This window comes from Rhinolophus sinicus, linkage group LG15, assembly GCF_036562045.2.
Source record: "Rhinolophus sinicus isolate RSC01 linkage group LG15, ASM3656204v1, whole genome shotgun sequence".
Classification (NCBI taxonomy): domain Eukaryota; kingdom Metazoa; phylum Chordata; class Mammalia; order Chiroptera; family Rhinolophidae; genus Rhinolophus; species Rhinolophus sinicus.
In genome coordinates this window covers 25,408,037-25,432,405 of record NC_133764.1, presented here as the reverse complement: position 1 = coordinate 25,432,405, position 24,369 = coordinate 25,408,037, and the positions used below count along the sequence as shown (strand labels likewise).

At 36.3% G+C, this 24,369-nt stretch overlaps 1 protein-coding gene across 2 annotated transcripts in view; it reads left to right on the top strand.

Annotated features, from left to right (window-relative positions):
- The window catches only part of CLTC (clathrin heavy chain), a 64,129-nt gene that overhangs the window by 10,158 nt on the left and 29,602 nt on the right, over positions 1–24,369 (top strand). For both annotated transcript variants that reach the window (XM_019736322.2, XM_019736320.2), the window contains exons 2-8: positions 10,538–10,745; positions 13,549–13,817; positions 14,277–14,438; positions 17,257–17,370; positions 17,788–17,961; positions 21,821–22,018; positions 23,824–24,024. In XM_019736322.2, the coding sequence (XP_019591881.1) occupies positions 10,538–10,745; positions 13,549–13,817; positions 14,277–14,438; positions 17,257–17,370; positions 17,788–17,961; positions 21,821–22,018; positions 23,824–24,024 (1,326 nt within the window). The remainder of the gene's footprint in view (positions 1–10,537; positions 10,746–13,548; positions 13,818–14,276; positions 14,439–17,256; positions 17,371–17,787; positions 17,962–21,820; positions 22,019–23,823; positions 24,025–24,369) is intronic.

The window sequence follows — 24,369 nt, the reverse complement described above, 5'->3', positions numbered from 1 at the left end:
GAAATACTTTAAAGGCTTCCATTAGAACCGGAAGAAAACTGTTGGCATCATCTGTGGCATGCAAAAACACTTCATACAATACAAACAAAGTCCCGTGGAGATAAAGGGTTGCAATAACAACATGTACAGAAACAGTTGATCCTGACGGCAGTTGGGAACAGAATTGGCCCTGTGGAAATCTGCAATGTCAAAAGATTAACTTGAACATTTATTTTGAAGATTTTTACATTTAGAGGGAAATTACAGAATTAAATAAAATGGGAGGTGTGACAGAATAGGTTACAAATCTTAAGAATGATAAAAACCAAAGTAATTGGAAGGGAAGCTTTTTTCAGTTAATGGAAGAAAACTTACCTGATATGAAAGAAGCAAGATTAAAGGGTTCGGTGTTTGAGACACCTGGGGAAGTTTTAGTACCATGAATTAAAAAAAAAAATTAACAAAACAGAAACAAACTCATAGATAATAGAGAACAGTTTGGTGGTTGCTGGATGGGAAGGGGGTTGAGGGATGGGTGATTTAAAAAGGAGAAGGGATTAAGAAGTACAAATTGCCAGTAATAAAAACAGTCATGGGGGTATATAAAGTACAGCATAGGGAAAGTAGTCTATATGAGTAATATTGTAATAACTACGTATGGTGTCAGGTGGGTACTGGACTTACCGAGGTGATCACTTTATAAGTTTTATAAATGTCTAACCACTTATGCTATACACCTGAAACTAATATAATATTGAATGTCAACTGTAACTGGAAAAAAAAAAAATCAAGTGTCCAGGGCATACCCTATCCCTAACCAAAAAACTCAAAGCAATCTTTAAATGTCACACAGTGAAACAGTATCTAGATTGTTACTTCAGTAGTAGTTAACACAAAGGAAACAATTTAACATAGAACTCGTACTTAAGTAACAGGTTATAATATATTGAATTGATACTAAGTTGCCAAATAATAGGCGCTCAATAGGTGTTAATAGAAAATAAACCTTAGTCATTTAATCATTTTAATTCTTGGAACTCCCTGAATTTGTTGATATTAAGTGATTTTGAGATAGCCTGCAAGTCTTTGTGCTGAGTGTTACTTCATTCAGCTGAACTTGACATTTTTGCCGTTTAGGTTTACAAGGAAATATTCCAGTGACTCCAGTGTAAAATGAAATCGTTCTAGACTTGTAACTTACAGCACCTTGGTGCTGATCATGCTTTAAATGATTGATCCAACTAGAAAAATAAGCGACACAGCATAATGTCTAATTTCCTAGCAGGTTTGTTAGTATAAAGTAGAAAAATACGTGAATATTTGCATCAATACTGAGGTTGAGTTGAAACAGCTGGGCTCCCACTTAAACTACGTTTTGTGAAGTCGTTGGTAAGTTGCGTTATAGAATAAAGTTTCTTTGGAACCTTTACAGTTTTAATAGTAAGGAAACTGATCACGTATTTTATTTGTGATCATTCCGGGAAACCAAGCCCTTGGTGTCTGCCCTGGGACACTCAGATCATCCTTTGAAGGTCTTTATGTTAAGTCAGCACTAAATATTTATTGTAATCTTGAACCTTCAAAGTAAGCCTCATTTGTGGATCTTTGAAAGGAAAGTGGATAAATTGTGACCCCCCCATCCCCATTGCCTACTCCAACACACACCTATAATCTCTTACAGTTTTGGTAGCATTCAGTTGTTCTGTGCCAGCTGAATGGCATTTATACCAGAAAGGGGATGCATAACATTGGAGAGTCATACCCATCTGCAAGATTTGGGGCGTAAAAACTTGTATTCCCTTGCAGCTTGGTCAGAATTGATATGTAATATTTCACCTAATTATTGGATTATTACTTTTTAAGAATGAGTCAAATTTAAAGTTTTAAAATTTTCTAGTCAGTAGTTGGCTGCAAGTAGGAAAAATTCCCTTTGAGTCTCCTGATCGTTTACCAGAGCTAAAAGTCTTATAGTCTGTCTCCAACTGTAGTTCCTTTCTTAACAATTGGGAGTGAGTGACGAGAGTCAAAAATTTTCCTAAGAGATAGTCATTGCCTCAGAAGCTATCGTGGGGTATAAATTAATCTATATATTTTAAGTGTGGGGTCAGCAAATATTAAAGGCATTTTTCTTTGTTGCTTGAAATGTGTGAAGCACACAGAAAACAATGGCTGATACCCTATTGATGGAAGAACTAAAGGAATGCTGCATTCTCAGCATTTTTCTTCATTTCCTGTAGAAGACAGCTACTGCAGTATTTATGTGACATTCTGCTAGTTTCCTGGAAGAGCTTAATGAAGTAATCACTGTCAGCATTTTTTCCCTCTGTGATTGATATTAATGAAGGTAAAGGATGTTTGGAAATTTTAAAGGAAATTATGCTGAGTGAAATTTGGGGTAGGAACTTAACCAAATCTTCAGCCACTTAAAAATATCTGTATTGCGTGATATCCAAGTATCAGCAGTTCTTTCTAAAATTGTTGACTGCTTAACTCTGTAGTGGTAACACCTATAAAGTTTATCAAGATACATGATTCATTTACAGAAAGGTAACGGAAATAGGACTATACATAGAACATTTACAAAATGGCCTCATCTGAGATACAGTAACTCATGCATACTTCCTTTATATCCTAACTGTTCAGATGAAACAAGGAGGAAGGATCTGGAAAGTGTAAAGCCAAGCACTTAGTTGTGAAACATAAGTTCTTAGTAATGCTGTCATAAACACAAGTTTTAATGTATTTTGATTTTAGCTGATACAGCTGGTAGTTCTGATTTGAGTTTACTAGTCATTCATTAGGAGGCAAATTTCCTGGTAGGCATATAAAAAAGCCTGTTTCCCATGAGTCTTCCTATCTGACAAAATGTAAGAACTGCTGGTAGGCTGAAAGTAAACCTATTGCTCCTTTAATTATGTGATCTTTGTAAGCACAAAATTGTGATTGCTGAGATAGAGACTTTGTGCTAATGGAGGGTCTTATCTTTAGCTAGTCAAAGAATTGGACATTGAAAAATACTGTGGTTTTACTTGGGTGTGTTGTTTTATGCTAGCATTTTCTGCTCTTTTTAATAAATGTATTCCATTTGGATTAAATATATTCATTGTCTATTCGGTCTCTTTAACAGTGTTTTCATAGTTTGATCACTAATGTATTCTAATAATGTGCTGACTTACAGCCATTGGATTTCCTGATTCCTTGATATGTAAAGGTTTTTCTAACTGTCTTTAGTAAAATGTTTTGAACAAAGCAAATTGGCCCACCCTAGGTTTGACTATGTGTTAGTAGCCCTACATCAGAGCCAGTCTGTTTTACAATACTATGTCATAATACCATGACCCCGGAGCTAGGTAACTGCAAAAGGGCAGAAATCCTTAAAATAGCAAGTGCTCATGTACCCCCACACTGTCTAAGTGTGTGGTGTGTGTGAAATCACTTTCATTCAGCACCTAGGCACGCTTTGCTCCCCATAAAGCAAGAATGGACAATTTTTTCTATGCCACATTTACAATCAATTATAGTTTCAAAAGCAAGACAAAAAAGACAAAGCTTTAAAGCATTAAAAACTGTGAGCATTTAACTTAGAATCTTTTTACCAAATTTCTTTGATCTTACTACAATCTCTTTTCATACTGACCATTTTTGAAATTGAGGATTCATCTTACAGTTGTGTACTCTTTCCCCAAAAGCTTTATGATATTGATGAACATCTTAGAAATTGCGACAGTGATAGTTTACCAAGCACAGAGATGGGCCTCTCTTTTTCTCCGTTCTTTGAAGAAATTGCATCTTAACTCCATCTGCACATTCTCAGTCCTCAGTCCCTTATAACACTGGGCCTCTGGTGTTTGAATGTTTTGTGATTTCTTGAAGGGAATGAGGTGCCCATACTGAGGAGTTTTTCCTTGCGCTCTCGCTTCTGCTAGCTTTGAACTTTGCAGATTAAACTTCCCCCAAGTATCTGGACTCTGAAACCTGAAAATTCTGTGTTTTTTTTCTGTGTTTCCTTTTCTTGTCTGAAATCCTTGTATAAGTTGAATGTGTGTCTATACCACCTGTTCTTCATATTTTGCCACAGTTTAATGTTAAAGATTTTCCTTTTCTCTTTGTTGGACTACAAAGAAAAACTTTGAAAACAGTACTCTCCAGTAGAACTATATGATGATGGAAATGTTCTATATTCTGTGCCTTCTGGTACGGTAGTCACATGTGGCTGTTGAGTACTTGAAATGTGACTAGTGTGACTGAGGAACTGAATTTTAAATTTTATTTGCTTAACAAAATTAAATAGCTGCATGTAACCCATTGGCTACCATATTGGACAGAGCAGCAAACCTCTCAGTTCTAATTGGGCAGACATCCAGTGTACAGCTCCTTTATTGAGCGTAAACTCGTGTGCTTGAATTATTTCACTCTGGTTTGATTTTCATCTTCACCTTTTGAAGTTGTATTCTTCCTTCCTCTACCCTACAGGTAAATTATCTAATAAAAATCTGATCCATGTAATTTAATTTTCAATTTCTATAACCTATAGAAGAGTGGAGATTAATCACTTTTTGAAAACTTTAAAAAAAATAAATTTGTAAGCCTTCATAAGACGAGGAGAGTCATATACCCAATCATTCAGATTTTTAACAATGTTTTGCTTTTTTTTTTTTTAACATTTTAAAGAAATTTGGGCTATCATGACATTTCACCTCTAAATACTCCAGCGTGCATCTTTAGAAAATAAGGAAATTTTCTTATAATCACGGTGTTATTATAACATCCTAATGTTTAGCAGTTCCTCAATATCTAAACGCCAGTCCATATTCCATATTCAGATTTCTCTGATCATCCCCAAATGTTACTGGTTTGTTTAAATCAGGATCCAGGCAAAATCTACATGTTGCTTTCAGTTATGTCTCTTTTAAAAGAGTCTTTTAAAAACCACTTTTTTTAAACAGAGTTCCAGATTTGCAGAAAAGTTAGAAGGGTGTAAAAAATTCCCATATACACCCTTTACCCAGATTCTTCAGTTCTTAACATTTTTTTAATACCTTTGATTTATCCTCTTTTGTCTCTCTATACCCACATATTTTTATTAAACTGTTTGAAAGTAATTTGTAGATATGGTACCTCTTTACCACTACATACTATAGAGAGTATGTTTACTAAGAAAAACAAAATGGTCTTAATAGCCATTCTAAAATGATCAAAGTGAGGAAATTAACAATACTGTTTCCTAACCTCAGGCTTTATTCAGATTTCATCAATTGTCCAATAATGTTCTTTATATCAAAAGAAAATCTGGGATCATGAGTTGTCCTGTCTCTAGGTTTCTTTAATCTGGAACTCTATTGTATTTGAAGGCATAAATATTTTTGAAGAGTACAGACTGTTTATTTTGTGGAATGTTCTTCAGGTTAGGTTTACCTGATGTGCTGTCATGATTAGATTCAGGTTGTATATTTTTGGCAGGAATACCACAAAGGTAATGTGTTCTTTGTAGTGCATGCTCTCAAGAAGCACACGCTGTCAATTTGACCCATTCCTAGTGATACTAACTTTGATTACTTGATGGAGTTTGTGTCTGACAGATTTCTTCACTACAAATCTCTCATTCCCTTTGTATAAGCATCTTGGGAGATACTCTGAGGATGTGTTGCTCCTTAAAATTTCAGTCATTAATTTTAGTATCCTTTATGATTCTTGCCTGAGTCAGTTATTGTGATTACAAAATACCTATAGTGACTTTAAAAATAATTCTATCAGTCTTTTACCATTTTTAAATTAAAATTTAAAAAATTAAAAAAAATTTTCAACTACTGTTGACATACAATATTATATTACTTTCAGGTGTACAATGTAAATCTTTTACCATTTTTAAGTTAGCTTCTCTAAGGAACAGCTTTTCCTGTTATATATATATATATATATGTATGTATTTTTAAATTTTATTGGGGTAGCATTGGTTAATAAAATTACATAGGTTTCAATTGTACAGTTCTATAATACATCATCTGTATATAGCATTGTGTGTTAATTACCCAAAGTCAGATCTCCTGTCACAATATTTTCAGCCCCCTTTACCTTTTCTACCTCCCCCCACCTCCCTTTCCCTCTGGTAACCACCATTGTCTGTGTCTGTGAGATTTTTGTTCTGTTTGTCTTGTTAATTTGTTGATTTCAGTTTTTCTATCCCACGTATGAGTGAGATCATACAGTTCTTGACTTTTTCCATCAGACTTATTTCGCTTAGCATGATAATCTCATGATCCATCCGTGTTGTTAACGGCAGTATTTTATCTTATGGCCAGGTAGTATTCCATTGTGTATATATACCACATCATCTTTATCCAATCATTTACTGAAGGACACTTTGGTTGTTTCCATGTCTTGGCCACTGTGAATAATACTGCAATGAACATAAGGGTACATACATCTTTATGAATAAATTTTTCAGGTTTTTTGGGTAGATACCCAGGGAGAGGGATTGCTGTGTCATATGGCAATTCTTAAGTTTTTGAGGACCCTCCATACTGTTTTCCATAGTGGCTGTATCAATTTACATTCACACCAGCAGTGTGTGAGGGATCCTTTTCCTCCACAATCTCTCCAATACTTGCTATCACTTGTCTTTTTGATAATAGCCATTCTAACAGGTGTGAGGTGATATCTCATTGTGTGTGTGTTTTTTAAATTCTCTCTCTCTCTCTCTCTCTCTCTCTCTCTCTCTCTCAGGTTTCATAAATCTCTTAATCTAGAAGTGTCCTGAAAAGTATTCGTACAGTAAAAGGAATGTTATCCTGTGTAAGAAGATTCTGGATTCTGTAACTTTAGTTAGACATTTTGAAGAGCACAGGTAGAAGAGGTTTTCATTCTTAAAGAAAATTCTTTTACTTGAGTAGCTTAAAGTTTGGTTGGATAAATTGAATTGGAATTGTGGGCCATGGGCAGATTGGGAAACTTTGGTTTTGGAAACATGTAGTATAGGTGTGTGTGTGTGTGTGTGTGTGTGTGTGTGTGTGTGTCTTTTGAGTCTTTGAACCAGGTGCCTTCAACTCTTGTGCACAGTGAAGAGAGAAATTCTGTGCCTACTTTCCATTTTAATACTTACTAGTTTCTTATTCTTGAGCTCTTTAAGGTAAAGAGAATTTTTGATGATGCTGACCTTATGCCATCTGTTTGTGTTAGCTTTCCGAGCTTGCTTCCTCAGCAAACATGTTGGAGACATGTTTTCAGCAAGTTTGTTAGAACTGTTCCATGATGCCCCTAAAAATAGAATTAAAATAAAGTAGGGTTACTTAGCATAAGCATGTTAAATGGTTCTGTGTTACATGTTTTGAAGATTCAGGTGTCTGCCTAACTTTAGGTAGGCAAATTAGGGAGCAGAATTTGAAGTCTTTAAGTGTAATTTCCTTTTGTCAAAAAAAAAAAAAAAAAAAAAAAGCTTTTCAGTGTCTGAGTAAGTTAAGCACCCAGAGACCCCTTATCTGTTATCAGTAGTCAAAAGAAATTCACACCCAGAGTTTCAACTAACGTTTAGGACTGCTGAATTAAGCAGATAATAAAATGGAAATACAAAAAAACCCTTGAACTGTGTTATATGTACTAATAGTATCTATTGAGCCTTTACTATGTGTCAGGCATTGTTCTAAGCACTTCTCATTAAATCCTCACATCTCTGGGATAGGTTACTATCATTTCAGGTGTTTCAGATGAGGAAACATACACAGAGATAACTGATTTGTCCATGATCTCTTAAGTGGCAAAACTGGGACTAAACCCAGATATTTTGGCTCTTAGGAGGTATCCACAGAACCTACTAACTCTGGATGGCACTTATATTTTATAATCAAAGTTATACATTTGTACAATAATTGACTACTTGAATGAAGAACCTCCTGTGTTCTCTAGATTATGGGAAGTCTGAAATACCGTGTTTCCCCGAAAATAAGACCTAGCCGGACCATCAGTTGTAATGCGTCTTTTGGAGCAAAAATTAATATAAGACCCAGTCTTATATAAGACCTGGTATTCTATTCTACCCAGGCTTATATTAAAATAAGATCAAGTCTTATATTAATTTTTGCTCCAAAAGATGCATTAGAGCTGATGGTCCGGCTAGGTCTTATTTTCAGGGAAACGGCACTATTTCTCACTGAAAAAAAACTAAGAAAGTAGTGTCTTTTTTTCTCCCCAGGCATGTTAATCCAAAATAGGGTGAGGGAGGTAGGAGAGGGGAAAAGGAAACATTTTATCATTTGTAACATGTAACTCCAGGCACTCTAGAGTTTTGGGTTGGCTGGTTAAAAGTAAATCTGTTACTTTTTGGAATCTAAGCTGGGAATAAGTATCATCTCCTACAGTTGTGCCACTTGTAGATCCTGTTACAAATCTAGTCTGTAAACCAAATGAGTTACAAAGTGTGTCTTTTGTTTCTTTTAAGGGAGCAGTTGATAATTTGTACTTTCGTGCATGTGCCATTAGTATTTTTTTTAAATGGAGGATGGAAATGCATAGGATATTTCTGAGATGAAGTATCTCAAATTGCTGGAGAGTAGTATTACTATAAACATAGAGTTGGTTACGTTTCCTGTTGCTTTTATGTATGTATTTCTAGTTCTATGAGCTGGAATATTTTCTCCAATTATTGGAAACAGTAACTATCAATTAAACTTACAAGAGTCTGAGAATGGTCTTCTCAGAAAAATAGATGTATACATCCCCCCTGAAATTAAACTGACAACATGGTTTGTATAAGGTCTCCCCGAAGCCCACCCACAGTCCCTTTGTATGTTTTTGGGGACCATTTCTAGTTTATTTTCCTCCACTAGTTCTGGAACTAAAAGTCACTATAAAACTTAGAGTCAGGAAGAAATGAAAATTAATAATTTATAAAGTTTCATTATAACCGAATTCATTATAAGTTACATATCTCACAGCTTGTATACTTGCCTTGCATGGCAGCATATACTTGATCTTGTAAAGCTAGTTAATCTTTTACTTTATTACCATGTTTGTGTTAATAGACAGTTGGCTTGAGTCCTTGCTCTGGTGTTCAGTGACGGAGTTACTGTACCTATTGCTTTATAATTGGTTGTGCCAGCAATCATTGAGGTATAAGAGGGAAATGAAAGTAAAATGTAGTCTCTGAATCTTATATCTTATTCAGATCCTGGTCTGGTTATATAGTTAAGCACTGTTAGCAGATGTGCTTGACAAAAGAATTTAGAGAAAATACAATTAACTTGGCTTAGCCAGTCTGTAAGAGCGTAGTGACAGTGCTGGTCTCTGGGGAGGAAAATTGGATATCTGGAGGACAATGCGAGGAGGAAGACTTGATTTTTTTCTTTTTCCTGTGATATTTCATTTTCGTATTTTGTTCCGTGTGAACTTATTATACAGTGGAGGAAAGAAAGGAAAAAACAAAAAACGAAACAAACTAGTCTGGCCAAGGCTAGTATAATAAAGCCTTCTGGCAGCCAGTTAGTGGGATTTATTCTGTTATACCACATTTAATCACCTAGAATATTAATGACCCACTCTGGTAGAGATCTCTTTCTAACAGGTGCCTTTTATTCTTACACACTTAACTGGTTTTCAAAGACCTACCTTCCTCAGAGCCTCTGTATTTGTTTAGCAACTACTTGAATGTCTTCTGAGAACACAAAGCAAATGTGATTCCATTATTCCTTGTTAAAACCCTTAAATAGTCTCCTTTGCCTAAAGAATACATTTAGGATTCTTAGTGGGCTACATTTAGCTTATCAGTCTGGCCCTGGCTTATCTTTATAACCTTAATTCTCCACTACTTTATTACTATGTTCATAGTCTATACTCCCAATGTTATAAAAGTACTTTAGTTTCCTTAGCAGACCATACTTTCACCTCTCTGGGCCTTAGCATTTGTTTTTCCTTCTTGTTGAACATTCTCTAGCCCACCTCCCTTGAACACATTCCCTTACTGTGGGCCTTCTTTGGCAAGGTCCCTCTTACATACCTTTGTTTTGGAGTACTTTAACTCTTTGTCTGTCTTCTTTTGCTAGTCCAAGTTCCTTTAGATCAGGAGCTTTGTGAAATTTTAAATTTCTCTCTTTTTATGCTGTAACTTAATTTTCAGATTCCTGAGTTCTAATGCATGTGAACAAGTAACTGCTAAATGTTAAAGAGGGTAGGAGAGAGCAGATCCAATAGTTCAAAAATCTTAAATTAAGAAACACTGGTGACCTCAAATCCTTTGAACCATAAAGGCTAGCTCTCAGATGTAGCTCTTTCCTTTACCTTTATGTCTATTTGTTCTGCCCCTTAGTTATAACCTCAAGGTTATAAATCTCTAGTTATAACTACAAGGTTATAACAAACAATTGGATGTCATATTTGTTGTTAGAGCAAGAGGTCCATTATTTGGCTATTAATTGCCGCACTTGAATCAATGTAATAGAGTTTTCACTGTTGACCTTGAAGCATTAATGGTTAAATGAGGATTTGTAATGATGACAATACATGAATATCAAGTCTAATTCACTTTGTAACATGGCTTACTAATGTTTTTTGTTTTTTGTTTTTCCTCTAGCTCCAGAACCTGGGTATAAACCCAGCAAACATTGGCTTTAGTACCCTGACTATGGAGTCAGACAAATTCATCTGCATTAGAGAGAAAGTAGGAGAGCAGGCCCAGGTGGTAATCATTGATATGAATGATCCAAGTAATCCAATTCGAAGACCAATTTCAGCAGACAGTGCCATCATGAATCCAGCTAGCAAAGTAATTGCCCTGAAAGGTATAAAAGATTGTGGGTTTTTTTATTTTTCCTTAAAACTCTTCCTATGTATAGTTTATTCAAATATAGTAATTAGAATCCGCCTCTTTTAGTATTGTGATTAAATTTGGTTAAATAGATCTGCAAAGTTAAAGCTATTACTGAATTTGATTTTAACTACTTTGATGGTTTTTACTTGGCATGTTTCTATAAAATGTCTTACTTTTTACTCAGCATAGATCTGCTTGGAAAAATTTTAGGTTTTAGAGTGAATTAATGTAAATTTTACACCTTCAGTGTGATAAGACTGCTAAAAAAAATAACTCCATATACAGAAGACATAAGAAATTAGTGATTCATAGTCTGGAATAAAATATACTTTGCTAACATTAGCACCTAAATATTTTGTTATGATGATAAAATTGCCATTCATGCTGTGCCATTTTTGTACTTCAGACTTGTATTTCATTTAGATTATCAAGTTTTTCAAATAGCTTGAATTTATACTGATTTTGTTAAAAGTTTATATATAAGGGGGTATTAAAGCTTTGGAATCATGCATGTTAAAGTTTATTCAGACTAACTTTTTAATTGTCACAGGAGGGAACTATACAACCTATTAGTCTAAACAGAGTTCAAAGAACCTGATACTGACTGGGAGCCTATATTAATTTTTTCCTTTGAATTTTAGAGAACAGAATTGACCCTTTAAAACAGAAGTTTTTAAGAGGGCTAGGTGACAAACTGATTGACTCTAAAAAAGACATTTAATTGTCTATTTTTTGCTTGTTTTTCTTGGCAGTAGTGGGAAGAGTACAGGTTTCTAATAATTTCTTGATATATATTGTGGGTGAGTTGTTAGAAGTGCTGAAATTTTTAAACAGACTTTACATGATTTAAATTTTGTATTTAGTAATACTGGTTGGAGATTAAATGGGGGGGGCAGGGAGAGGGCCAAGCATATTCAAACAGATGTCACCATTACATATCCAAGATTAGAGTTGATCGCATCACAATAGATGGTCCAGCTTTCACCTAGGACCACATGTTTCTTGGCAGTAAGCTTTTGCTTCTATCAGAAAATACATATTATACTTTAAGATATTAAGTTCCCTTCAGCCTCCTTAAAGAATTTAAATTCAACTGCTTATCAACTCTCACACCTCTATTAAAAGGCCATCGTTTTAATTTTCTCAGAATTCTTTTCTATTTTTAATGTTGTTGTTATCTTATCACATTTCTTAATGCTTTCTTATGTGTGCAGATGGTGAGTTATCTTAAATTAGATTGTATTAGTTATTGTCCTGTTCTATAAAAAGAATAAATTGAAAAGATTTTCAGAGCATTGTACAATAATAGCATTATAGGTTCGTGCCCATATGTCTACACTGTGGACGTAAGCTGTCATTCCTTGCCCTCCTCTCCAAACCACCCTTTCATACATATACGCCAACCTCTTTCATGTAAAAAAGAATAAAAGTCTGACTCGGGGTTGGGAAGGCAGCAAAGGAAAGTAAGTAATTTTCAGAAACAGCAGGTCCTGGAATAGCGTTTTGTTACAAGATTGTTGAGATGCCATAGAAATTTAACTTGTTTATATCAATTAGCCTATGGTAAAGTTGGTTTTGTTATTCTGTTTTGTCATTTAAAGTCAGAGATCCTATCGAGGACTTAACTACTGCTTCCCGATGAAGCCAGTTTTAAATGCCTTGGCTTCTTTTTATAAACAGGACTGTAACTCTCACAATTGTTCAAGTCTGGTTGTGGTTTACATATTGTGTGGGATGGAAATAACATTCTTTGTTTTATGGAGGAAGTTCTTACACATGTGGTAAGAAGGCTCATGGTGCAGAGCTGTATGTTTTGTGTCCCATCCCATCCCCGCCCCCATACTATCTTAAAATTTTTGTTATTCAGGAGCCAGATTCTCTGTGGCTCAGGAATGGAGTTTTCCTTTGTTTCTATTGACTAATCTGGATTAGATAGCCTATTGATAGCTGTGGGCTATAACCTCTATAAATATAAACCAAATCACTTTTCTGACTATGATGGCTTTCAAATTACAAGTACAAGCCTTTGCATCTGATTCAGTGAACTCTACACTCAAGGCAAATTTCATCCTTCTTTTACTAAATACTTGCTGTCTTCATTGGATGAAGCTTGAACTTTGTTCCTATCTGCAGTGTATTAACAGCATCTGAAACTGTCCTCTGTCTCCCTCTCCTTTCCTCCAGTACTTCTACCTTTCCCTTTGTATCTTAAACCAATTAAATGTAGCATGCACTTCTCTTATGTGCTGGTGGTACAAGGCAGAGTTGAAGTGGATCCTCTTCCAAAATTCATTTCCACAAGATTTCGTTGGATGGGGGATGACTGCCTTTTAAAAAGGGACATTTTCCCCACGTGTTTGTATCAGATTTGCTTTGTTTTGTGTACCTACAATTTCGTTAATGCATAAACATGCTTAAGTATAAATACGAAGATTACAGCCTTGTTTTCCATCATTGTTAAGCAAGCTGTTCTTCAGATTCACTTTTAGTTGGGATTTAGAAACTTTAGAATTTTATGCTCTCTGTTTAAAATGTCTGTTAGAGGTAATACAGTTTTTGCTTCAGATGTAGATGTTGATTGTTTGCTTAGTCTCCGCTATCTTTTCAGTGGTTGCTGCTCTATCAGTTTGACTTCTGTAGTTGGTAATTGAGTAGTCTCATGATAGAATCATTTTGTTTGGAAGTTATAGATCTTGTTACAGAGCTAGTCTAGCTAGATATTAATTGATCCTGAACTTTGCTTTCTTATCATAATTCTTAATTTTTGTCTTTAGCTGGGAAAACTCTTCAGATATTTAACATTGAAATGAAGAGTAAAATGAAGGCCCATACCATGACTGATGATGTCACCTTCTGGAAATGGATCTCTTTGAATACTGTTGCTCTTGTTACGGATAATGCAGTTTACCATTGGAGTATGGAAGGAGAGTCTCAGCCAGTGAAAATGTTTGATCGCCATTCTAGCCTTGCAGGTTGCCAGATTATCAATTACCGCACAGATGCAAAGCAAAAGTGGTTACTGCTCACTGGCATATCTGCACAGGTAACATTTTTCTAGTTGTAAATAAAGAAAAGTTCTAGAAAATTAATACGCCCAGAATGCAGTTTATTTTTAAATTAGATCTTCTGTGCTCAGTCAGTCAATATTGAATCTGACTTATTTTGGAAGACTTTTTTAAGAAATAAAGGTTGCTGGCTTAATGCCTTTATTCTGACATATACTTTCAGATTATGTACTCTTACCAAGTGTTTTTTTAAGTCTTACTTGCAGATTGAGTGGGTATTGAGTTCATATATGATTTGGAATTTATTACTGCTGAATAAGATGATGTTTGGAGCTAAACTTTAAATTAAGAGGTATCAAATCTACATTAAGAGACTAAATAACAAAGAATTATAAATCCTGCTAAAGATGATAAAGCAATGCTAATTATTTCACTAGTTGAATCTGGGAGTTATTGGCTTATTAGGTCCCCAAATTATTCTTTTTGATCTTTTGTAGCAAAATCGTGTGGTGGGAGCTATGCAGTTATATTCTGTAGATAGGAAAGTGTCTCAGCCCATTGAAGGACATGCCGCTAGCTTCGCACAGTTTAAGATGGAAGGAAATGCAGAAGAATCAACATTATTTTGTTTTGCAGTACGAGGTCAAGCTGGAGGGAAGGTAAGGTTTGGCTTTGGAAATTATTTTAGTGAGAATTTATTTGTCTTTAGTCATCTAATTTCAAAATAGTCTTTTTCTTCCTTGTTAATTTGTTTTTAACATTCAGATTTGTGGTGACTTTGTTTAAATTCGGCTTCCAGTGAGACTTATCTAAGATGAATAGTATTCTTTCTATTTTTAAAAATTTTTATTTTATTCTTTTTTATTTATTTATTTATTTTTAAGGAGGGTGCAGCTCAGCTCACAGTGGCCCATGTGGGGAATAGAACCGGCAACCTTGATGTTATTAGCACCACACTCTAACCAACTGAACTAACCGGCCACCCCATGAATAGTTTTCTTTCTTTTTTTTTTTAATTTTTTAGGGGGGAATATTGGGGAACAGTGTGTTTCTCCAGGGCCCATCAGCTCCAAGTCGTTGTCCTTCAATCTAATTGTGGAGGGTGCAGCTCAGCCCCAAGTCCAGTTGCCGTTTTTTAATCTTCAGTTGCAGGGTGCGCAGCCCACCATCCCATGTGGGAATTGAACCAGCAACCTTGCTGTTGAGAGCTCGTGCTCTAACCAACTGAGCCATCCGGCCGCCCCTCCAGCAGCTCAGTGACAGCTCGTTGTCTTCAGTTTAGTTGAGGAGGCCACAGCTCACTGGCCCATGTGGGAATCAAACCAGCAACCCTGTTGTTCAGAGCTCCCGCTCTAACCAACTGTGCCACCCGACCACCCCATGAATAGTATTCTTTAACAACTTTTTTGTATCAGTTGTTTATAGTAAGACTTTATTTTGATTGCCTTTACCTAAGGCCTTAATTCTGTGTTTTTCAACTTCACCGTGTATAAGAATCATTAGAGTTGTAGAACTGTACTTTTTTTATACTTTACATCTAGGGAGTCTGTTTCAGTAAGTGGAGCTTGTAATCTGTGCTTTAAATACCCTACATGACTAGATAGAGTGTAGCCTGCAATTTGAGTAACATTACCTTAAGTCAGAGCTTCTCAACTTTGGCTCTCCCATGGAATCACCTGTACAAATTGAAGTACTTTGTATGTTAGGGTTCTTAGTTGCAGACAGCAGAAGCAAGGTCTGATTGATTACAGCATAGAAAATATACTGAAAGGATAATGCATAGTTCACAATAGCTAGGAATGTTTAGAACCAAACTTGGAAGGTGAGGAGGAATAAGTGAGAATGGGCAGTAGCCAGGGCCCAGCCAAAAGTCCTGCCGCAGAACCCTGAGGACTCCGCCGCTCCCGTGACTGCAGTGCTGGATGACACAGCACTGTGACCTCTGGAAACTCAGTTTGATTGCTGTTCTCACTGCCAGAGTAGAATCTTAACGTCTTCATATTTTTCCATGGGAACTATTTAAAAATAGTAACACAGCAATTGCTGAAAACATGATCATCTATACCCTCTCAGGAGGGAGAGACAGTATGCGCAGTTAGAATTCTGGCTAAAATTTCAGAGTAGGAATCCCTGAACCAAAGAAGGATCCTACCAACCTCTTAATATGACAAGGATAGAAAACACTGATATTTAGATCTGAATTGGTGTGATATAAACAAAAAAACACATTATAGGTTTTAGAAATGAGATACTATCCTTAAGAATAAGGCTGAGACCTTTTTTGAAAACTCCTGGAAAAATAACAACTTCAGTATCATTTTTTTTTCCTTTTTTCCAATATCATTTTTATAGTATCTGAAAATGTGTTTATAGGTTCTTGAGCCTATTTGATTCATTTAGCTATAGCTTTTGTAGTATGCTATGGTTTTTAAAAGAAGACATAATTTTTTTCTATATGGCTAGTCATTCTAATTAATTAAGGATGACAGCCTATAACTTTCATATGATATATATCTTGGAAACTGAATTATTTGTTGTCTGAGGCCATTCCTGGCATGACTAAGTAAAATGTATACTACTCTTTCATTGACATTGTGTGCTTTCTCTTGCCTGGCTGATGTGCAGCATCAGACATTTGAAACCAAAATGTTCTCATCCAGTTTATGAGGTCCATGTGATTAGAGCTTAGGTGCATATTTTCCATTTGTATTAGAGTAGAGGTACAGGCAGAAAATAATTTAATAACTTAAGTTAGATTTCTATTTGGAAATGCTAAATTATATTTGAAAACCACGAGAAAAAACACCTTTGAGGGTTATGTATTACCATTCTATGCCCTTAATTAAAGTAGTGGTATTCAACTGACTTTAAAGTTTTTATCTTGAAATAATACACATGCATAGGAAGCTGCAGAAATAGTACAGAGAGATCCCCTGTGTTCTTTACCTCAATGGTTACATCTTACCTTCAATGGTTACATCTTAGACACACACACACACACACACACACACACACACACAGTAGTATAGTATAAAAAAAAACACCCATAAATTAACATTGGTACAATTGTGTAATTCTCTCACTTTATCACGAGTTCATTCAAGATACTATTCCATCATCACGAGGTTTCCCTCATGCTACTCCTTTATAGTGACACTCCCATACCATTTCTAAACACTGACAACCACTAAGTTACTATTTCTATAATTTTGTCATTTCAAGAATGCTATGTAAATAGAATCCTGTAGTATGTGACATTTTGAGATGAACTTTTTTTTTACCCCTCAGCATAATGTCCATTAGAGCTCTTTTTATTACTGAGGAGTATTCCATAGTATGGTTGTACCATAGTATATAATATTCACCTATTGTAGGAGATTTTGGTTGTTTCCGATTTGGGTCTACAGACAAAGCTGCTGTGATCAACTGCTAGAAGACCCAGGTGTATATATGTTTTCTTTCTTTTTTTTTGAACAGTTACATATCATTGAAGTTGGCACACCTCCTACAGGGAACCAGCCCTTTCCAAAGAAGGCAGTGGATGTTTTCTTTCCTCCAGAAGCACAAAATGACTTTCCTGTTGCAATGCAGGTATTTTAAGCAAAATAAAGGGACTTTTGAAATCTCTTAACAAAATTAATCCAAAAACTGGTATACTTATATTCAGTATAATTTAATCGGTGCTTAAAAGAATACCTTTTATTTGAAAATAAAGTTTTTTAGTGATACTTTATAAAGTAATACTCTAATATAAACTGGGTTATCCTGAATTGTTCAAAATTATGTTTTCTTTTTTATACATTTTATTCATGTTCTTGTGTTTTATGTAAGAGCTTGGGATATTTAAATGTGCTATAAAAATGAGGAAACCATTAATATTAGCTTTTAATTTTTCATATGAGCCTCTTGTGAAAGTTCTAGAATTTTACCATCTCTAAAATGGGATTGGACTAAAATTTCTGTTTGTAGATTGAGTATTTTACTGAAGTGTTGATTTTCTTTATACAGATCAGTGAGAAGCATGATGTAGTGTTCCTGATTACTAAGTATGGTTATATCCACCTCTATGACCTTGAGACCGGTACCTGCATCTACATGAATAGAATCAGTGGAGAAACTATCTTTGTCACTGCACCTCATGAAGCCACAGCTGGAATAATTGGAGTAAATAGAAAAGGACAAGTAAGGAAATATTGAAACTTAGATTAAGCAATAAAATAACACTTATTACCATTAGCTTTTTTTTTTTTTTAAGTCAGTGGTTACTTTGGATGTCAGAAAATAATATATTCCTAAAACTACAGACACATATGATACAAAGTCTCTCTTTAATCCTGTCTCAGAGAGAGAAACTAGCCTATTGCCACACAGGGTTGTGTTTATGTGTCTTTATTGTCGAAAGAAATGACTTTATGCAAAAACTAATAGGGTCACATTTGACAGACTTTTTGTTTGTTTGTTTTAGGTTTTATTGGGGAAGGAGAACAGGACTTTATTGGGGAACAGTGTGTACTTCCAGGACTTTTTCCAAGTCAAGTTGTTGTCCTCTCAATCTTAGTTGTGGAGGGAGCAGCTCAGCTCCAGGTCCAGTTGTCGTTAGTTGCAGGGGGCGCAGCCCACCATCCCTTGCGGGAGTCGAACTAGCAACCGTGTGGTAGAGAAGACGCGCTCCAATCAACTGAGCCATCCGGGAGCTCAGTGGCAGCTCAGCTCAAGGTGCCGTGTTCAATCTTAGTTGTAGGGGGCAGAGCCCACCATCCCTTGCAGGAGTCGAGGAATCAAACTAGCAACCTTGTGGTTGAGAGCCCAGTGGCCCATGTGGGAATTGAACCTGCAGCCCTCGGAGTTAGGAGCATGGAGCTCCAACTGCCTGAGCCACTGGGCTGGCCCTTGACAGACTTTTTGTAGGGGTATTCTTCCTACGACCTCTAAGACAGATTATCAACTACAAGGGAAAGAATTTTTCCTATATCTCTTCCTAATTCTTTATTACTAAATATTTAATGTTGGAAGGTGATGTGTTACAGTAGCTATTGTGGAGTACCTGGCAAGTTATCTAGATAGATAGGGATAATATTAGCTGTTCTGAATTTGTCATGATTGACAAACCTCTTCACATCATTAATAAATAATCCTTTTTCTGTGTTTTCTTAGTATTTTAATGTAATTAAAAACATTATAACTGGAGGTATCCTATTTTCTAAAAAATTGTTAAAACTTCAAAAACAATACTGTTACTAGTCTTGCCTTTTACTAGTTTCCTCCAAATTTGTATTTTTCCTAGATACTGTGTTTCCCCGAAAATAAAACCTAACCGGACCATCAGCTCTAATGAGTCTTTTGGAGCAAAAACTGATGTAAGACACAATCTTATTTTACTATAAGACCCAGTATAATATAATATAATATAATATAATACAATATCATACTGGGTCTTATGTTAATTTTTGCTCCAAAAGACACATTAGAGTTAATGGTCTGGCTATGTCTTATTTTCGGGGGAAATAGGTTAGTAAGCAAAGGAAATAGGAGGTATTTTTTCCTTTGTTCTGTTAATTTCCAGGAAATGGGGTATATAGGAGTATGAAAAGGCAAATACCCTAGAGAAAGGGAGTCTTTCCCTTCCTGTCCACCCCCTACCTCAACTCCACACCTGGTTAGGTGCTTCTCCTTTATGCCCTTAAGACTTAGGTAACCCTCCTCGTAGCACATATCACAATGAATTACAGTTGCTTGCTGAACTGCTTCAGTCACTGTTCTTCAATAAGAAAGGGGCTTTTTTTGGTTCAAGTGTAGTACTACACCAGTCGATATCTGGCACAAAAGCAACTTTAAAAATTCAGTAGCTTTCATTTATTCAGTTGCACATGTCTCTCGGAAAAATCAAGTTCACTTTTGGTGAAGTAGGTTAGTAATAATTTAATAATCATGAAGTTGATAAGCCAGAGACCTTTTTCGACTGCGTTGCTGATGTTTTTAAATAATGCTTCAACTAAAATTTCTTGACTAATTTCATCAATATATTTGATATTCATAACTGATTCTGGGAACTTACTGTTTTCCTTAACTTCCCCTACAATTTTCTGTGCCAGCTGCTTTGAGTCAGGAGGTTGGGTGTTTACAGTAACCTTAGGCTCAGGGCTTTTCTCTGCTCTTTTGATCAAAGCCAAAAGAGCAGGGCTGGACATGTGCCCTGAAGTGTGTGGTTTCTATTGAGTTGAAAAATCAAAGGTGATCAAGATGTCATTATTGCCAATATCTAGCTTAGCTTGGTAGGACTGAGTACTTTAGAAGATACTGGAACCTTCTCTGTCCTCCGTAGATCTTAAGTACTGTTTGCTAGAAATCTGTTAGAATAACTAGTGGACATTTGGTCCTGTCCAAAAATGTCCACTGAGACATTTGGTCTACGTGCAAGGTTTTGGGTATTTGGTCCTTGAAATGTGCCATTGCCAGCTAGGCTAACCAAGACAAGAAGAGTTATTATTGGCTATACAGCCACAGGACAATTATTGGACCTAAAACGTGGTAATATCTTTTCTGTATTAATCCTGTAAACTAAAAGTATTTAAAAAAAAAATGCTCTGTGCTGTTTGTACCCAGGGACGTTTTCTGAGCATGGATGTTTTTGACAGGACCATTTGGTGTGGACCAACTAAGCTCATGGACATTTTTGTTAGGACCAAATTTCAAGAACCTTTGGTCATGGACCAAATGTCTCTGTGGATGTTTTGGACAGGACCAAGTGTCCTGCAAGGGCTAGAAGAGTCTAAAAGGATAAAGATGAAACGCGGATTTGGTGTTTGGGGAAGACTAAGGTAGTGATCAGTAGGAAGCTTCAGAAAGTATAGTTGGAACTGGATTTGATCATTTTTCTTATTTTTCCTAGGAGGTCACCATTAATTAAAGGTGGAGGTCAGGAATGCAAATGACTGCATGTCTTAAGAAAACATGTCTTAATATGGAGTAAAATGACACATTGCAGATACAGGATGGTCTAAGTAAGCTTTGCGGATAGGGCTCTGACCTGTAGCAATGAAAGGAGTTTGGAGGTGAAAATATCTTCATTTTTCTCAAAAGGATACAGGATAGACTTTTATCTACCTTTGGTTATTGAGTTTTCAAATTGTATTCAATTCCTTTTGTTTGAGACAGAAATTTCTCATTTTCATTAAAGCTGGGGTGTATAACCAGCCCTGGTGTTGGAAAGAGGAATGAATATGTAGTGAAGGGTGGGTTCCCTTTCTCTATGGCAATTGACAGTAGTGCAGCTTTTCAGCAAGTGGGGCAGCATTCTGTGGCAGTGACTTTTTAGGAGGACTGAGGGTGGGTAACTGTACTCCAAATACAAGCAATTAGAAATTGCTTCTTACCGATGCCAATTTATTTAGCACCTACTGTATACCTTGCATTATATTAGGTGCATGAGGATTTGGTGGTTCCTTCCCCTCAGTGAGTATATAATCTGGCCGATAGGAATGTAAATGTAGTTAAAGAAAATTACTGAAAAATCCTTGTTAAAAAATCCTAGAGTTAAAAGAAATGTACTTTAAACTTCCTTTTAAGGACTATACCTTATACGTCTACGAAACAGGTGAGTACTAGGTTTCGTAGCTTCTTCAGAGTCATTCAGAGTCATTTTCTGTAGGTTGTCAAGATTGTGTTCCCCAGGAATCTATAAACCATATAGAATTATCTTTCAGAGCATAGTTAAATGGGAGCCTTAATCTTTGATATTAACCACATTAAGAATGAATGGATGGTAGCAAAGCAATTAGAGTTTGGACAGTATGAAGCAGGGAGTTATTTATATTACAGAATGCCCATATTTTAGGAACCCCCACTGGCTTAGCACCCTTAGTTTTCTCTCTTCTGGCTTCTTTCTTGTCTTTTTATTTAACTTTTTTTTATGGCAACAAGAAAGCCATCACAATTTTAATACCTTTGTGATTTAGTAGTAATTAACTCTAAACAGATTTTGTATCAGTGATCTCTAAATGATCATGTTGCAACTAACTATTCATTAATCTTTACACTTCAGGTTCTGTCAGTATGTGTGGAAGAAGAAAACATTATTCCGTACATCACCAATGTCTTACAAAATCCTGATTTGGCTCTGAGAATGGCTGTACGTAACAACTTAGCTGGTGCTGAAGAACTCTTTGCCCGGAAATTTAATGCTCTCTTTGCCCAGGGAAATTACTCAGAAGCAGCAAAGGTGGCTGCTAATGCACCAAAGGTAAACGTGTATGAAAAGAAGTTGCTGTGATTAGATTAATGTTAATATGCTGTATTTCTAAGACTTAGAAGTGGGACCAACTCTCTAGAGAGAAACTAATCTTCTTTTGGGTACATTTTCCTGTAGCAGAATATGAGTTGTCAGTACCTCTAGATTTGCTTAGTTTTCTGTGCTCTAGATTTGGTTAGCTTTTTAAAACTCAGAATGTTAGAAGGATATGTAGATCTAACAAGCTATGATTTACATAGATGTAAAAACGTATAGTTACTTAGTTATACTGTTGACCTCATCAATAATAGCTACCAAAGGTAACTATTTTTTTAATGCAAAAAGCTTTGTTACCATTTGGTTCAGAGCTTGGAAGAGGGCTCCAGGGTGGTTAAAAAGCTGCCTAGTAGCTGTAAGGAGAGGCTCAGGCAGAAGCCCTGACAACAGAAGGATGTCAGTGGGCCCCTCAAAGGCCACTGGGCTCCAGAGGCTCCTAATTGTGCTTAACGGTGAACCTTTCATAGGGGATACTCAGCCCAGCCGGGCGGCCCGTCAGCCTGCGGAGGTTAGTTAGATGGTCACCCATCTTATTGAGTTTCATCTCATCTAGTTTGTGACTCTCCAGGAAGTCACAGAAATAGGGGTCTATTTGGGCAGAATCCAGGGCATGCAGATCCAATAGAGCCTGGTTCAGGTTCTTCTTTAGGACCATGGCAGCTTCCGTGGTGTCCGTGGTTTTACCCCACTCGTCCTGGGACGGCTTTTGCGTGTCCTGGAAGAGGGCATGGCCACTGTGCTGGCTTTACAGTCAAGAGATTCTTGGTGCACTCTTCTTCTCCTAAGCCAATTTGTGGAAAAAGTGGCCCGTGCACTCCAGAGCCACATCTTTGCAAAATAGAAGCCCAGAAGAGAGGAGGTGTAGGAGGCTCGCAGATGCAGGTTAGCCACTTGCACCTTTGTGGAACAACTCTTGACAAATCTTGGAGCTCATGGTTGATCAGCAATAAGAGGAGCTAAGCTCAAAAAGTGTTGGCTGGTCCTGGAGGCAGAGGATGACAGAATGTGGTTCCAAAGCTTGCAACTGGAAGAGTTTGGAGGGTGATAGGAGGCTGGAAGGGGAGTACACATGGGTCTGTTCTGTCCAGGCACTATTGAAGCAGATGACAGACCCATGGTACTGCAGGGCCAGTGCCTGATTGTACTGATTTTATTTGCAAACTTTGAAATTAAGCAGATCACGTTCAACTTATGGTAGGAAGAGTTATCTGAAATTAAGCTGTTTATTCTCATCACCTTTGTATTATGTTGGACTGAATTAGCACTTACACCCTGACCACTATTACAAAATTTGTACTTAATGTGAACCTGGAATAACAGCTAGCTCTAACAACTTTATACTTATTCTCTTACCCATTGACATTGTAATTAAGTTGGTATATTTCTGATTCTGAATAATCACATCACATTGAACCAGAGTTGTGATGAATGTTGACTGAATCTTTACTATTCAATGAATTGAAAATTTGAAATTTGGTGTTAGTAAATGGAATCATGCTTTTAAGATTGACCTAAGAGACCCAGGGAGTTATTAGTGTAATGTTGGAGATCACCTTTAAAAGGAGTCTTTATCGTTTCTCTTTTTTTTGAAAAAAAAAAAAAAAAAAATTTATTGGGGTGACAATTGTTTGTAAAATTACATAGATTTCAGGTGTACGATTCTGTATTACATCATCTATAAATGCCATTGTGTGTTCACCACCCAGAGTCAGTTCTCCTTCCATCACCATATATTTGATCCCCGTTTCTCTTTCTTAAAGGGAATCCTTCGTACCCCAGACACCATCCGTCGGTTCCAGAGTGTCCCAGCCCAGCCAGGTCAAACTTCTCCTCTACTTCAATATTTTGGAATCCTTTTGGACCAAGGCCAACTAAACAAATATGAATCCTTAGAACTGTGTAGGCCTGTACTTCAGCAAGGGCGGAAACAGCTTTTGGAGAAATGGTTAAAAGAAGATAAGGTAGGTTAACTTCTCTTAATGTACTCTTGCTTTGGTTGCATTAAACACCATGTTGCAAGTTAAAAACAGCTGCACCAAAACATCTCTATCCATTATTTACTGCTTATAGGACTAGAATAAGAGCAGACATTGCATGAGATGCATAAACTTACTTCTTTTTAAAGTGTATTTTTATGGCATATTGAGGAAGGATATCATTGTTTAGTTTTTGAAGTGGAATCCAGGATTCTTTCTTGGTGGTTAAAACTACTAATCTGGAAGCAAATTGCTGTCCTTTTGCTTTAAGGAAAAACTTAGTGTGATACGCTTACTTCCCTATGTGTTCATGTTTGTCAACATACATAA